At 43.7% G+C, this 14,475-nt stretch overlaps 1 protein-coding gene across 5 annotated transcripts in view; it reads left to right on the forward strand.

Moving 5' to 3' along the window:
* Nucleotides 1–14,475, forward strand: part of LOC124002578 (liprin-beta-1-like) — an 80,513-nt gene that overhangs the window by 18,093 nt on the left and 47,945 nt on the right. For all 5 annotated transcript variants that reach the window (XR_006833076.1, XM_046310083.1, XM_046310092.1 and 2 more), the window contains exons 2-4: nt 2,048–2,132; nt 5,965–6,176; nt 13,962–14,051. Coding sequence is in view for 4 of the 5 variants with exons in the window: in XM_046310083.1 (XP_046166039.1) it covers nt 2,069–2,132; nt 5,965–6,176; nt 13,962–14,051 (366 nt within the window). In the remaining variant the exon portion in view is untranslated. The remainder of the gene's footprint in view (nt 1–2,047; nt 2,133–5,964; nt 6,177–13,961; nt 14,052–14,475) is intronic.

A 14,475-nucleotide genomic window follows, 5' to 3' on the forward strand; every position in this document is an offset into this window, starting at 1 on the left:
TTGGAACTCTGTAGTGAGTGGTGCAACCAAGGACAGAAGAATTTAACGCGGCATGCGCTTCAGCAATTGGCGGTCACGTTCTGTGAGCTTGTGTGGCCTACCACTTTGCGCCTGAGCTGTTGTAGCTCCTAGACATTTCCACTTCACAATAACAGCACTTAAATTTGACCGGGGAAGAAATTTGACGAACTGACTTGTTGGAAAGGTGGCATTCTTTGACAGTGCCACGTTGAAAGTCCCTGAGCTCTTCAGTAAGGCCATACTCTACTGCCAATGTTTGTCTATAGAGATTGCATAGCTGTGTGCTTGATTTTATACACCTTTCAGCAACAGGTGTGGCTGAAAAAGCCAAATCCACTCATTTGAATGTGTGTCCACATACTTTTGTATACAGTACCAGTCAAGTTTGGACACATACTCCTTCAAGGGTTTTTCATATGGAATCATTTAGTAAGCAAAAAAGGGTTAAACAGATTAAATAGATTATTCAATGTAGCCACCCTTTGCCTTGACAGCTTTGCACATTCTCTCAAACAGCTTCACTTAGAATGCTTTTCCAAAAGTCTTGCAGGAGTTCCTATGTATGCTGAGCACTTGCTGGCACTTTTCCTTCACTCTGTAATCCAACTCATCCCAAACCATCTCTGTTTGGTTGAGGTCGGGGGATTGTGGAGGCCAGGACTTCTGATGCAGCATTCATTACTCCTTGGTCAAATAGCCCTTACACAGCCTGGAGGTGTGTTGGGTCGTTGTCCTGTGATAGTCCCACTAAGCGCAAACCAGATGGGATGGAATATCGCTGTAGTAGCCATGCTGGTTAATTGTGCCTTGAATTCTAAAACATATCTGACAGTGTCACCAGCAAAGCACCCCCACACCATCACACCTCGTCTATGCTTCACGGTGGGAACCCGTTCATCTACTCTGTCTCACAAAGACACGCCGGTTGGAATCAAAAATCTCACATTTGGAGTCATCAAACTAAAGGACAGATTTCACCCTGTCTTAATGTCCATTGTGTTTCTTGTTCTTATTGGTGTCCTTTGGCAGTGGTTTCTTTGCAACAAGGCCCGATTCACACAGTCTCCTCTGAACAGTTGATGTTGAGATGTGTGTGTTGCTTGAACTCTGAAGCATTTATTTGGGCTGCAATTTCTGAGGCTGGTAACTCTAATGAACTTATCCTCTGCAGCAGAGGTAACTTTGGGTCTTCCTTTCCTGTGGCGGTCCTCATGGGAGCCAAATTTATCATAGTGTTTGGTTTTTGAGACTGCACCGGAAGAAACTTTAAAAGTTCTTGAAATGTTCCTTGATTGACTGACCTTCATATCTTAAAGTAATGATGGACTGTCATTTCTCTTTGCTTATTTGATATGTTCTTGTCATTAATATTGACTTGGTCTTTTACCAAATAGGAATATCTTTTGTATACCACCCCTACTTTGTTACAACACAGCGGATTGGCTCAAACGCATTAAGGAAATAAATTCTACAAATTAACTTTTTACATGGCACACCTGTTAATTGAAATGCATTCCAGGTAACTACCTCATGAAGCTGGTTGATTGAATGCCAACAGTGTGCGAAGCTGTAATCAAGGCAGAGGGTAGGCCATTTCAAATATAAAATATATTTAGCTTTGTTTAACAATTTCTTTGGTTACTACATGATTCCATATGATTTCATAGTTTGGATGCTTCACTATTATTCTACAATATAGAAAATTGTCAAACTAAAGAAAAACCCTTGAATGAGTACAGTAGGTGTTTCCCAACTTGACTGGTACTGTGTAGTCAGATGTAAAATTGTGCGACTAAGATCTCCTTGTCAAAATATTAATTTCTTAGACAAAATCTGAGTATTTTGAGAAGGTACATACTGGCTACTGCATCTTAAGATGGACAAACGGTACTATAGTTCCTTTCTCAGAATGTTCAATGAAGGTCTTTTAAGGGAGTATGCGATCACACTCGTTCGTCTAGCCGAACCTAACCCGAAGCATATTGAACACTTAATGGTTCATTGTCCCTTTCTCTTTCTCTCCCAGGGTGCCCACTAAGTGTTGAAGATGATGTCTGATGCCAGTGACATGTTGGCAGCAGCTTTGGAGCAGATGGATGGGATAATAGCAGGTAAGGGTCTCTTTTGCATTGACATGAGGAAGAACAAGGAGTGATCTCTTAATGTCACGTTCACTGGCTCCACATTATCAGTCAGTAAGACTTGGGACTGTATTCACAGAGTGAGTAATTTTTTACTTCTAGGTCATAATAAGCTCATATGGTCAGGGGGTACCTGATCCTCTCTAGATCAGCACTCCTTCGCGGAGACACTTGATTAATACAGTAATTAATTTAGAGTAAAATATGCGTCATAATGCTCACTGATGGCTTGTTGGTCATACCTGGCCAAACCAGTGTAGCTCTACAACACATATTTCAACATGAGGACTAACATTTTTAGACTGATAAATGAACCTTTTCACACATGAGTTCCAAATATCTCTTAAAGGTCTCCCCAGCTTGAGTTTTTTTAATGCGCGTGATGTCACAATGCACTCACTGTTCCAACATGTGAACGTTACGCCACAGGACAGTTAACCAGCACTGCCCTCAAGCCAAGGCACGTTGCCTGCTAATTATCAATAGGTTATGTTTCAACTTCTCAATCTCAACTTATTTTCGAACAATTTAAAGTGTCTAACAACCGTTTGAATTAAGATGTTTTCCGCCTCATTCATGTACATAGAAGTAGCCCATTTCACTGTTGGGGACAATTTCTGTTTGAGGCTTTTCTGATCCGTACAAACTTCTCTCTTCAACGAGAGGCCAAGCACTTCCCCAATGTTTTCCCAGATTGAGTATGCAGACATTTGCGCATCTCCAGGTTCTGTTCGAACAGAACCTGCGCAAACTTTTATCCCTGGCACATTTTCCTGCTGGCAACGGCATTGGCTTTGTTGTTTTCCTTACTACTAATAACTTTGGACATGTGTGCGTTCCTATCAAAGTAAGTGCCTTATTACGTTATCAATATAGTTTCTGTATATCGTGTTGTCGTTTCTACTCTAGCACACCGTGTCTATTCGGAAAGGATTCAGACCACTTATTCTAAAATGAATGAAATAAACACAAAATCCTTAATCTACACACACTACCCCATAATGACAAAGCGAGAGCTGGTTGTTAGACATGTATTAAAGATATCTTATTTACATAAATATTCAGACCCTTTACTATGAGACTTGAAATTGAGCTCAGGTGCATCCTGTTTCCATTGATCATCCAACTTGATTGGAGTCCACCTGTGGTAAATTCAATTGATTGGACATGATTTCCAAAGGTACACACCTGTGTATATATAAGGTCCCACAGTTGACAGTGCAAGTCAGAGCAAAAATAAAGCCTTGAGGTTTGAAGGAATTGGCCTTAGAGCGCCGAGACAGGATTGTGTCGGCACAGATCTGGGGAAGGGCTTCAGAAAATCTGCAGCATTGAAGCACCCCAGAAACACAGTGGCCATCATTCTTAAATGGAAGAAGTTTGGAACCACCAAGACTCTTCCTAGAGCGGGCCGCCTGGCCAAACTGAGCAATTGGGGAAGAAGGGCCTTGGTCAGGGAGGTGACCAAGAACCCATTGGTCATTCAGACAGAGCTCCAGAGTTCCTCTATGGAGATGGGAGAACCTTCCAAAATGAAAACCGTCTCTGCATCACTCCACCAATCAGGCCTTTATGGTAGAGTGACCATACGGAAGCCACTCCTCAGTAAAAGCCACATGATAGGACTCTCAGACCATGAGAAAGATTCTCTGGTCTGATGAAACCAAGATTGAACTCTTTGTCCTGAATGCCAAGCATCATGTCTGGAGGAAACCTAGCACTATCCTTACGGTAGAGCATGTTGGTGGCAGCATCATGGTGTGGGCATGTTTTTCAGCGGCAGGGACTGAGACTAGTCACGATTGAGGAAAATATGAACGGAGAAAAGAACAGAGTTCCAATGCTGTGTACGATTCCCTTCACAGAACTGCGCGAACTGGCTCTAACCAGAATAGAAAGAGTGGGAGACCCGGTGAACAACCAAGCAAGAGGACAAGTACATTAGTGTCTCGTTTGAGAAACAGATGCCTCCCAAGTCCTCAACTGGCAGCTTCATTAAATAGTACCTGCAAAACACAAGTCTCAACGTGAAGAGGCGACTCCGGGATGCTGGCCTTCAAGGCAGAGTTCCTGTGTCTGTGTTCTTTTGCCCATCTTAATCTTTCCGTTTTATTGGCCAGTCTGAGATATGTATTTTTCTTTGCAACTCTGCCAGGGGCTAACTGGCCTTCTATCATGGCCGACTCGATCACAAAATTGTACTGAACAACACTGCCTCGTGTAGAAAGAGGGCTTGTATTGCTAGCTAGATACCTACAAAACAACTTAGTTTGTCATTTGCCCTCTTGGTCCAGTTGGTCTTGGAGGTTATAAACATCTCCATCACCCTTCTATCCGTTTGTTGAAACGGATGGTTTGCCACACACATGATCCATGTGGTCTGCATTGACACTTTACAGTAAGAACTGTGTGATTGAGTTTGTTGCATTACAGACATTCCTCGTCGGTCTACATGGCTGGACAGCCCACCAGTCTGTTTCTAACCATGGCTCCCCCAGGAGTGGTGGCGGCTGCAGCAGCCGCTGCTTGCAGGTCTTGCAATAATTTTTCTCGCTGTCTCAACTTCTCAATATATTCCCGATCAATTAAGTGTGTGTTCCTATGTAAAAGAACATGGAAAGAAGAAGCAGCCATTGTAATTATTTAGCAATCTCAGAAACAGTGCACTGTGACGTAGTTCCCATGAACCTGTATAAGCTAGTATTTCCCCCATTTTGAAAAGCCAGCTTTCGAGGGTGGGAACACAGTTGGAACAAGGAAAAGGGCCCCTGTCAGGCTGTAGTATTTACAAAGCCAGGGAAAATAAGTCATCCTAGATAGCCTGCAATATCCTGGCAGATAGGAACATCATTGAGACAAGTCCAGTGGCTCTATTGAACAAGGACAACCATTGCTACAGAACACGACTCCATTCATGTTCAGATCAGACAGCAGGCTCAATTAACCGATGACATCATTGGTTGAACTCTCGCTGTGCGACCCCAAAAAAGTACACTGGAAAAACACCCCAAATAGTGTGTAGCTGTAAAGTTTCCCTTGAACTCTTTTTGATTATCATGTTTTCAGGCCAGAACTGTTGTCAGGCTAATTCCATAAAGGTTTCTCTTCAGGAAGTGGACATTTCTTCAGTTGTTTTTTTAGTAGGTGATAAGAGTGAATCTATGTGAAGCCCATTTCAGTACTGCTGTAAGATTATACTAAAACAATGTTAATGCCCAGAGTCGGCGTGGACCTATTTTTCTGCATTGGGTTAATTATAGGTCTGACATTTTTGTAAACTTTCCGATCACATGAAGTCCAGGTCCACATTTCCCATGTAACTCTTTCTACTGTCCTCATTCAAGTTCTCTCTCACCATCTTGATCTCTCGGTCTCCCGTAGCTGTTTTCCTATGGTCTCTTGTGTAAAGTGATTTGGCTTTAAGTAGCCAGATTTCCCCACTTGCCATGTTGGCTAATTCTTGTAAGAGGGAGCATGATTTAATGGTCAAACCAAGAGTTACTTTCCACAATTCATTGGTATTTTGGCCTGTGCTCATGCATTGATTAGAAATGCAGGGCTGGCGTGCACCCATTATATGTACCATACACTCTTGTTTCTTGGGCTAAAATAAACTCCCCCTTGTTATGTGGGTATAACATTGAAATTGGACTCAAATAATCAATTGATTAACTTATACCATTAACCTACAGTGGACCTTATGAAAGACTGAACCTTTGTCCCTCTTTCAGAGGGAGGCAAGTTAAAAATTGAGAAAGTTTCCATAGAGCATCTATCTAATTGTGTGCCCCCCCCCACCCAGGCTCTAAGTCCATGGACTACTCCAACAGCCTGTTTGACTGCCAGTCACCAACCTCTCCCTTCTTGGGAAGCCTGCGGGCACTGCACCTGCTGGAGGACCTCCGGGGTGTGCTGGAGCTGATGGACACCGAGGAGAGGGAGGGCCTTCGCTGCCAGATCCCTGATGCCACCGCAGACAGCCTGGTGGACTGGCTGCAGCAGGGACACCTGATGGTAAGAGCAGTCAAAAGTAGTGCACTATATAATCCATCACTGTCAAATGCTTTCTAAAACACTTCAGCGAGCAGGCCTTTCTAATTGACCTGTCCCGGGTATCCTGGAAGGATATTGACCTCATTCCGTCAGTAGAGGATGCCTGGTTATTATTTAAAAGTGCTTTCCTCAAAATCTTAAATAAACATGCCCCGTTATTATTTTTTTAACCAGGAACAGATATAGCCCTTTGTTCACTCCAGACCTGACTGCCCTTAACCAGCACAAAAACATCCTGTGGCGTACTGCATTAGCATCGAATAGCCCCCGCGACATGCAATTTTTCAGGAAAGTTAGGAACCAATATACACAGGCAGTTAGGAAAGCAAAGGCAAGCATTTTCAAACATACAGTGCCTTGCGAAAGTATTCGGCCCCCTTGAACTTTGCGAACTTTTGCCACATTTCAGGCTTCAAACAAAAAGATATAAAACTGTATTTTTTTGTGAAGAATCAACAACAAGTGGGACACAATCATGAAGTGGAACGACATTTATTGGATATTTCAAACTTTTTTAACAAATCAAAAACTGAAAAATTGGGCGTGCAAAATTATTCAGCCCCCTTAAGTTAATACTTTGTAGCGCCACCTTTTGCTGCGATTACAGCTGTAAGTATGTCTCTATCAGTTTTGCACATCAAGAGACTGAAATTTTTTCCCATTCCTCCTTGCAAAACAGCTCGAGCTCAGTGAGGTTAGATGGAGAGCATTTGTGAACAGCGTTTTCAGTTCTTTCCACAGATTCTCGATTGGATTCAGGTCTGGACTTTGACTTGGCCATTCTAACACCTGGATATGTTTATTTTTGAACCATTCCATTGTAGATTTTGCTTTATGTTTTGGATCATTGTCTTGTTGGAAGACAAATCTCCGTCCCAGTCTCAGGTCTTTTGCAGACTCCATCAGGTTTTCTTCCAGAATGGTCCTGTATTTGGCTCCATCCATCTTCCCATCAATTTTAACCATCTTCCCTGTCCCTGCTGAAGAAAAGCAGGCCCAAACCATGATTCTGCCACCACCATGTTTGACAGTGGAGATGGTGTGTTCAGGGTGATGAGCTGTGTTGCTTTTACGCCAAACATAACGTTTTGCATTGTTGCCAAAAAGTTCAATTTTGGTTTCATCTGACCAGAGCACCTTCTTCCACATGTTTGGTGTGTCTCCCAGGTGGCTGGTGGCAAACTTTAAACGACACTTTTCATGGATATCTTTAAGAAATGGCTTTCTTCTTGCCACTCTTCCATAAAGGCCAGATTTGTGCAATATACGACTGATTGTTGTCCTATGGACAGAGTCTCCCACCTCAGCTGTAGATCTCTGCAGTTCATCCAGAGTGATCATGGGCCTCTTGGCTGCATCTCTGATCAGTCTTCTCCTTGTATGAGCTGAAAGTTTAGAGGGACGGCCAGGTCTTGGTAGATTTGCAGTGGTCTGATACTCCTTCCATTTCAATATTATCGCTTGCACAGTGCTCCTTGGGATGTTTAAAGCTTGGGAAATCTTTTTGTATCCAAATCCGGCTTTAAACTTCTTCACAACAGTATATCGGACCTGCCTGGTGTGTTCCTTGTTCTTCATGATGCTCTCTGCGCTTTTAACGGACCTCTGAGACTATCACAGTGCAGGTGCATTTATACGGAGACTTGATTACACACAGGTGGATTGTATTTATCATCATTAGTCATTTAGGTCAACATTGGATCATTCAGAGATCCTCACTGAACTTCTGGAGAGAGTTTGCTGCACTGAAAGTAAAGAGGCTGAATAATTTTGCACGCCCAATTTTTCAGTTTTTGATTTGTTAAAAAAGTATGAAATATCCAATAAATGTCGTTCCACTTCATGATTGTGTCCCACTTGTTGTTGATTATTCACAAAAAAATACAGTTTTATATCTTTATGTTTGAAGCCTGAAATGTGGCAAAAGGGCGCAAAGTTCAAGGGGGCCGAATACTTTCGGAAGGCACTGTAAATCTTCATCCTGTAGCACAAACTCCAAAAAGTTCTGGGACACTGTAAAGTCCAGGGAGAATAAGAGCAGCTGCCCACTGCACTGAAACTGTCACCACCAATAAACCCACAATAATTGAGAATTTCAATAAGCATTTTTCTACGGCTGGCCATGCTTTCCACCTGGTTACCCCTACCCCAGTCAACAGCCCTGCACCCCCTACAGCAACATGCCAAACCTCCCCATATCCCCTTCACCCAAATCCAGATAGCTGATGTTATGAAAGAGCTGTAAAATCTGGACCCATACAAATCAGCCGGGCTAGACAATCTGGACCCTCTCTTTCTAAAAATGATCTGCCGAAATTGTTGCAACCCCTATTACTAGCCTGTTCAACCCCTTTCGTATCATCTGAGATCCCCAAAGATTGGAAAGCTGCTGCGGTCATCCCCCTTTTCAAAGGGGAGACACCCTAGACCCAAACTGTTACAGGCCTATGGCCATCCTGCCCTGCCTTTCTAAAGTCTTCGAAAGCCAAGTTAACAAACAGATCATCGACCATTTCGAATCCTACCGTACCTTCTCCACTATGCAATCTGGTTTCCGAGCTGGTCATGGGTGCACCTCAGCCACGCTCAAGGTCCTAAACGATATAATAACCGCCATCGATAAGATATAATACTGTGCAGCTGATATTCATCGACCTGGCCAGGGACTTCGACTGTCAATCACCACATTCTTATCGGCAGACTCAACAGCCTCGGTTTCTCAAATGACTGCCTCGCCTGAGTTCAGTGTGTCAAATCGGAGGACCTGTTGTCCAGACCTCTGGCCGTCTCTATGGGGGTGCCACAGGGTTCAATCCTCGGGCCGACTCTTTTCTCTGTATACATCAATGATGTTGCTCTTGCTGCTGCTGGTACTTCTGGCCCTTTGGTGTCCAAACACAGTGTCCAAACTTCCACACGAGTTTCAATGTCATGCAACTCTCCTTCCGTGGCCTCCAACTGCTCTTAAATACAAGTAAAACTAAATGAAAACTAAAACTAAATGCCCCCGCCCCGTGTCATCTGTAAGTCTTTGCTAGGTAAAGCCCTGCCTTATCTTAGCTCACTGGTCACCATAGCAGCATCCACCCGTAGCATGTGATCCAGCAGGTATATTTCACTGGTCACCCCCAAAGACAATTCCTCTATCGGCTGGCTTTCCTTCCAGTTCTCTGCAGCCAATGACTGGAACGAACTGCAAAAATCACTGAAGCTGGAGTCTCATATCTCCCTCACTATCTTTAAGCATCAGTTGTCAGAGCAGCTCACAGATCACTGCACCTGTACGTAGCCCACCTGTAAATAGCCCATCCAACTACCTCATCCCCATACTGTTATTTTGCTCCTTTGCACCCCATTATCTCTACTTGCACACTCATTTTCTGCACTTCTATCACTCACACTATTTGCTATATTGTAATTATTTCGCCACTATGGCCTATTTATTGCCTTAACTCCCTTATCCTACCTCATTTGCACACACTGTATATAGACTTTTTCTATTTTATTATGTATGTTTGTTTGTTCCATGTGTAACTCTGCTTTGTAACTGCTGCTTTGCTTTATCTTGGCCAGGTCGCAGTTGTAAATAAGAACTTGTTCTCAACTAGCCTACCTGGTTAAATAAAGGTGAAATAAATAAAAATATATAGGTACTATGTTGCTGTTTTGTATACATCCATGATCATAATACATGATCATAATGATAATCTCAATGGGTCAATGTGGTTTAATTTTTTGCATTGTGAGGACTGCAAAGTCTTCCTGGTTTCATTGGTCAACTAACATTTACTTTGATATATTTAGCACCTACTATAAGCCATGTGTATTAACTTTAAATCCCTTGTCTCACCTGATGTGAGACACACACATCTGTGATTAGATAAAGAGGACTAGGAGAATGTCATAAAGACAGATGTACTGTACACAGACATGGGACACGAATGTTACTATCTGTTAAAGTTGATGTTCAGCTCTGATTACAACCCTCTTGTCACAGCAGTCTCCACAGCGGTGTCTCGTTACGGCTGGTGTTTGTCCAGATATGTCATAGTGTTTATAAATATAAGCCTGCTGTTGCTGTGTCCTGATTTAGGTTGAGAAAAGTTTAGAACCATACAGGACATCTTTTTGTTGTGGCGTCTGAGTTATTCCCTCCGGTGTCACTACAGACAACCTGTCAGACTGTGTCGTGGGGAATCTGGGATGGTATCTTGATGAGTTCTGCTGCTATTTAAAGGATAAGTATGGTATGAGGTGCAGCATTATCACCGACATTTGCTGGTCAGTTTTAGCAGCAGAGTAGTAATATAGAAACCCTTTATCTATTGGTTGGGGTTGAAGGGGAGGCAGGTACCCTAGTGGTTAGAGCATTGGGCCAGTAACAAAGACCTTTCTTCTGGAACTTGTCAGTCTATTCTTGTTCTAAGAGGTGAAGGCTATTCCATGCGAGACATTGCTTGGGAGTAAAGGTTGTTGGTGAATCGGTGCTCCGGTACCGCTTGCCGTGCCGTAGCAGAGACAACAGTCTATGACTGGGGTGGCTGGGGTCTTTTAGGGCCTTCCTCTGATACCGTCTGGTGGAGAAGTCCTGGATGGCAGGCAGCTTAGCCCCAGTGATGTACTGGGCCGTACGCATTACGCTCTAGTGCCTTGCGGTCGGAGGTCGAGCAATTGCCGTACCAGGCAGTGATGTAGCCAGTCAGGATGCTCTCAATGTTGCAGCTGTTAAACCTTTTGAGGATCTGAGGACCCATGCCAAGTCTTTTGTCTCCTGTGGGGGAATAGGTTTTGTCGTGCCCTCTTCACGACTGTCCGGTGTGTTCGGACCATTTTTAGTGTATTTATGTGGACACCAAGGAACTTGAAGCGCTCAACCTGCTCCTCTACAGCCCCGTTTTTTGAGAATGGGGGCTTGCTCGGTCCTCCTTTTCCTGTAGTCCACAATCATCTCCTTTGTCTTGATCATGTTGAGGGATAGGTTATTATTCTGGCACCACCCGGCCAGGTCTCTGACGGCCTCCCTATAGGCTGTCTCTTCGTTATCAGTGATCAAGCCTACCACTTGTCGTCTGCAAGCTTAATGATGGTGTTGGAGTTGTGCCTGGACATGTAGTCGTGCGTGAACAGGGAGTACAGGAGGGGACTGAGCACGTACCCCTGAGGGGCTCCAGTGTTTAGAATCAGTGTGGCAGATGTGTTGCTACCGACCCTCACCACCTGGTGGCGGCCTGTCAGAAAGTCCAGGATCCAATTGCAAAGGGAGGTGTTTAGTCCCAGGATCCTTAGCTTAGGGATCAGCTTTGAGGGAGCTATCGTGTTAAACGCTGAACTGTAGTCCTATGAATAGCAATGAGAATGCTAGTCAGTGTTCCTTTTGTCCAGGTGGGAAAGGGCAGTGTGGAGTGCATTAGAGATTGCATCATCTGTGGATCTGTTTGAGTGGTATGAAAATTGGAGTGGGTCTAGGGTTTCTGGGATAATGGTGTTAATGTGAGCAATTACCAGCCTTTCAAAGCACTTCATGGCTACGAACGTGAGTGCTACAGGCCTGTATTCATTTAGACGGGTTACCTTAGTGCTCTTGGGCACAGGGACTATGGTGGTCTGCTTGAAGCATGTTGGTATTACAGACTCAATCAGGGACATGTTGAAAATGTCAGTGAAGACATCTGGCAGTTGGTCAGCACATGCCCGGAGCACACGTTTGGCCCAGCGACCTTGTGAATGTTGACCTGTTTAAAGGTCTTACTCACGTCGGCTACGGAGAGCGTGATCACACACCTCAGTGTTGCTTGCCTTAAAGCGAGCATAGAAGTGATTTAGCTAGTCTTGTAGGCTCGTGTCACTGGGGAGCTCGCGGCTTTGTAGTCTGTAATAGTTTGCAGGCCCTGCCACATCCGGCGAGTATTAGCGACATTTACTGGTGCTTCCTGCTTACATTTATGCTTGTCATCAGGAATCAGGAGGATAGAATTATGGTCAGATTTGCCAAATGGAGGGCGAGGGAGAACTTTGTACATGTCTCTGTGTGTGGAGTAAAGGTGTTCTATCATTTTTTCCCCCTCTGGTTGCGCTTTTAACATGCTGATAGAAATTAGGTCAAACTGATTTCAGTTTCCCTGCATTAAAGTCCCCGGCCACTAGGAGCGCCGTGAGCGGTTCCCCTTTTGCTTATTTCCTTATACAGCTGACTCAGTGCGGTCTTATTGCCAGCGTCTGTCTGGTGGTAAATAAACAGCCATAATTTCTTTAATGAAAGCTCTCTTAGAAAATAGTGTGGTCTACAGTTTGAGAAATTCTACTTCAGGCGAGCAAGAGACTTCCTTAGATTGTGTGCACCAGCTGTTGTTTACAAATATACACAGACCACACCCCTCGTCTTACCAGAGTGTGCTGTTCTGTTTAGCCGGTGCAGCGTATATTCCGCTAGCTGAATGTTTTCCATGTCGCCATTCTGCCATAATTCGGTGAAACATAAGAGTTAGTTATGTCCCTTGGTAGGATATTCGTGTTCGTACCTCGTCTAATTTATTGTCCAATGATTGTACGTTGGCAAGTAATATTGATGGTAAGGGCAGATTTCCCATGGTAAAGGCAGATTTAAGTCTTGGTTCAAACAAACTAGTTGAAGACCATCTGGTACATCCTCAGCCTGCTCACAGTTCTTCAGCCTGTCCTCGCTTTGAGCGTTTCAAAAACGCCCCTAATATCAGGCTCCATTGTCCAAGAACCTTATCTCTGAATGTACCAAGCAAATTTCTCCCTGAACTCTTACAATATGCTGTAGTTAGTGTTCCCCTGGAAATGTGAGATACAACCCAGGTGTTGTCACAGACTGCTGTGAGAAACAACCCACTGATGTGTTGGAATTGAGAACCAACAGTATGCTGTGGAGAGAGCACTGAGATTTAGGCTCTGGGCCAGGGAAATGCCAGAGCCTCTGTGTAATGCTGTAACTCTCTGTGTGTACACTAGTCTCTGGAAATTGTTCTCTCTTTGACCATTTAAGGTGTTGCTGGCAAATGCAACATCAATCATGCTAGCTGTCACTCGAAGACTCGTGTGCGATTGTTTGATAATTGTCCATATTCAAGGTACTTAAAATATGCCCTGTTCACCCTTAAAATACTTCAGTGCCACAACATAACTCTTTAGGTTTATCTGACTTTATCTTGATACATTAGTGACAATATGTTACTTTTTGGGTGACCTGACCAAATTCACATAGATCAATAACTCACATTCCTATCATTCTACATGAAAGCAAGTCTAAGAAACGATGGATGTGCTATGCTCTATTCCTATGCTTCCCGTTTTAGTTTTTACTTTCGGTTTTGTACGCCAGCTGGAACAACAGTATTTTTCGTTATGGAATATATATTTCACAGCGGTTTAGATGGTACAATGATTCTCTACATTTTACCTTTTTTTTTGTCACGTAAACTGAAATTAGGCGAACTTTTAGGCGAGAGTTTTTTAGCAACCAGGAAATTTCCAACCAGAGCGATTTCTGCATAGTGCAACTTTAAGCACCGAGCATTTCACCAGTCTTACCAGTGTAGTAGAGGCTTAATCTTAGAACCCATAACCAATATTGCATCTACCTTGGCCAGCTACTCATAACTTGATTAAGATTTGTTAAGTCTGTCACTAGGGACAATTGGAGTCTGTATGTTAACACTCACAGACCAATCCCATGTGTCACTCTCTCACTGACTCCGTTGTCTTCTCTATGCCTGCATGCAGTCCAATGGCCACCACATTTCCATGGGTGGTGACCTCTACCAGGAGAGACTGTCTCGACTGGAGGGTGACAAGGAATCCCTGGTGCTTCAGGTACTGTACAGTAGACCACAACCTGTCATAGCTAGTAGCTATCCTACCCAGGCAGCATTAATGGCTCATTAAATGTCACAATAGTATTGATTAGTCTAGGCTGCCGCGGTCAGTTGATCTAGGAGGTTCTGAACATCTCCAGCACCCCTCTATCCGTGCATCGATGGTCTGTTGCACACGATCCATGGGGTCTGCAGTGACCCTCTTCAGTAACAACTGTCTGCGATCAAATTCTAAGTGGCCTTTTTAGTGCAATGAAGTGTAATGAACGTAGCCTGGTCCCAGATCTGTTTGTGGTATATAGCCAACTCACAAAATTGTTTGGGGAATGACAACCACCATAGGAGTTGGCTATACGGCACAAACAGATCTGGGACGGGGCTATATAATGAACTTGGTGTAATAACAAAAACTCAATCAACTC

This window comes from Oncorhynchus gorbuscha, linkage group LG02 (genome assembly GCF_021184085.1).
Source record: "Oncorhynchus gorbuscha isolate QuinsamMale2020 ecotype Even-year linkage group LG02, OgorEven_v1.0, whole genome shotgun sequence".
Lineage (NCBI taxonomy): Eukaryota > Metazoa > Chordata > Actinopteri > Salmoniformes > Salmonidae > Oncorhynchus > Oncorhynchus gorbuscha.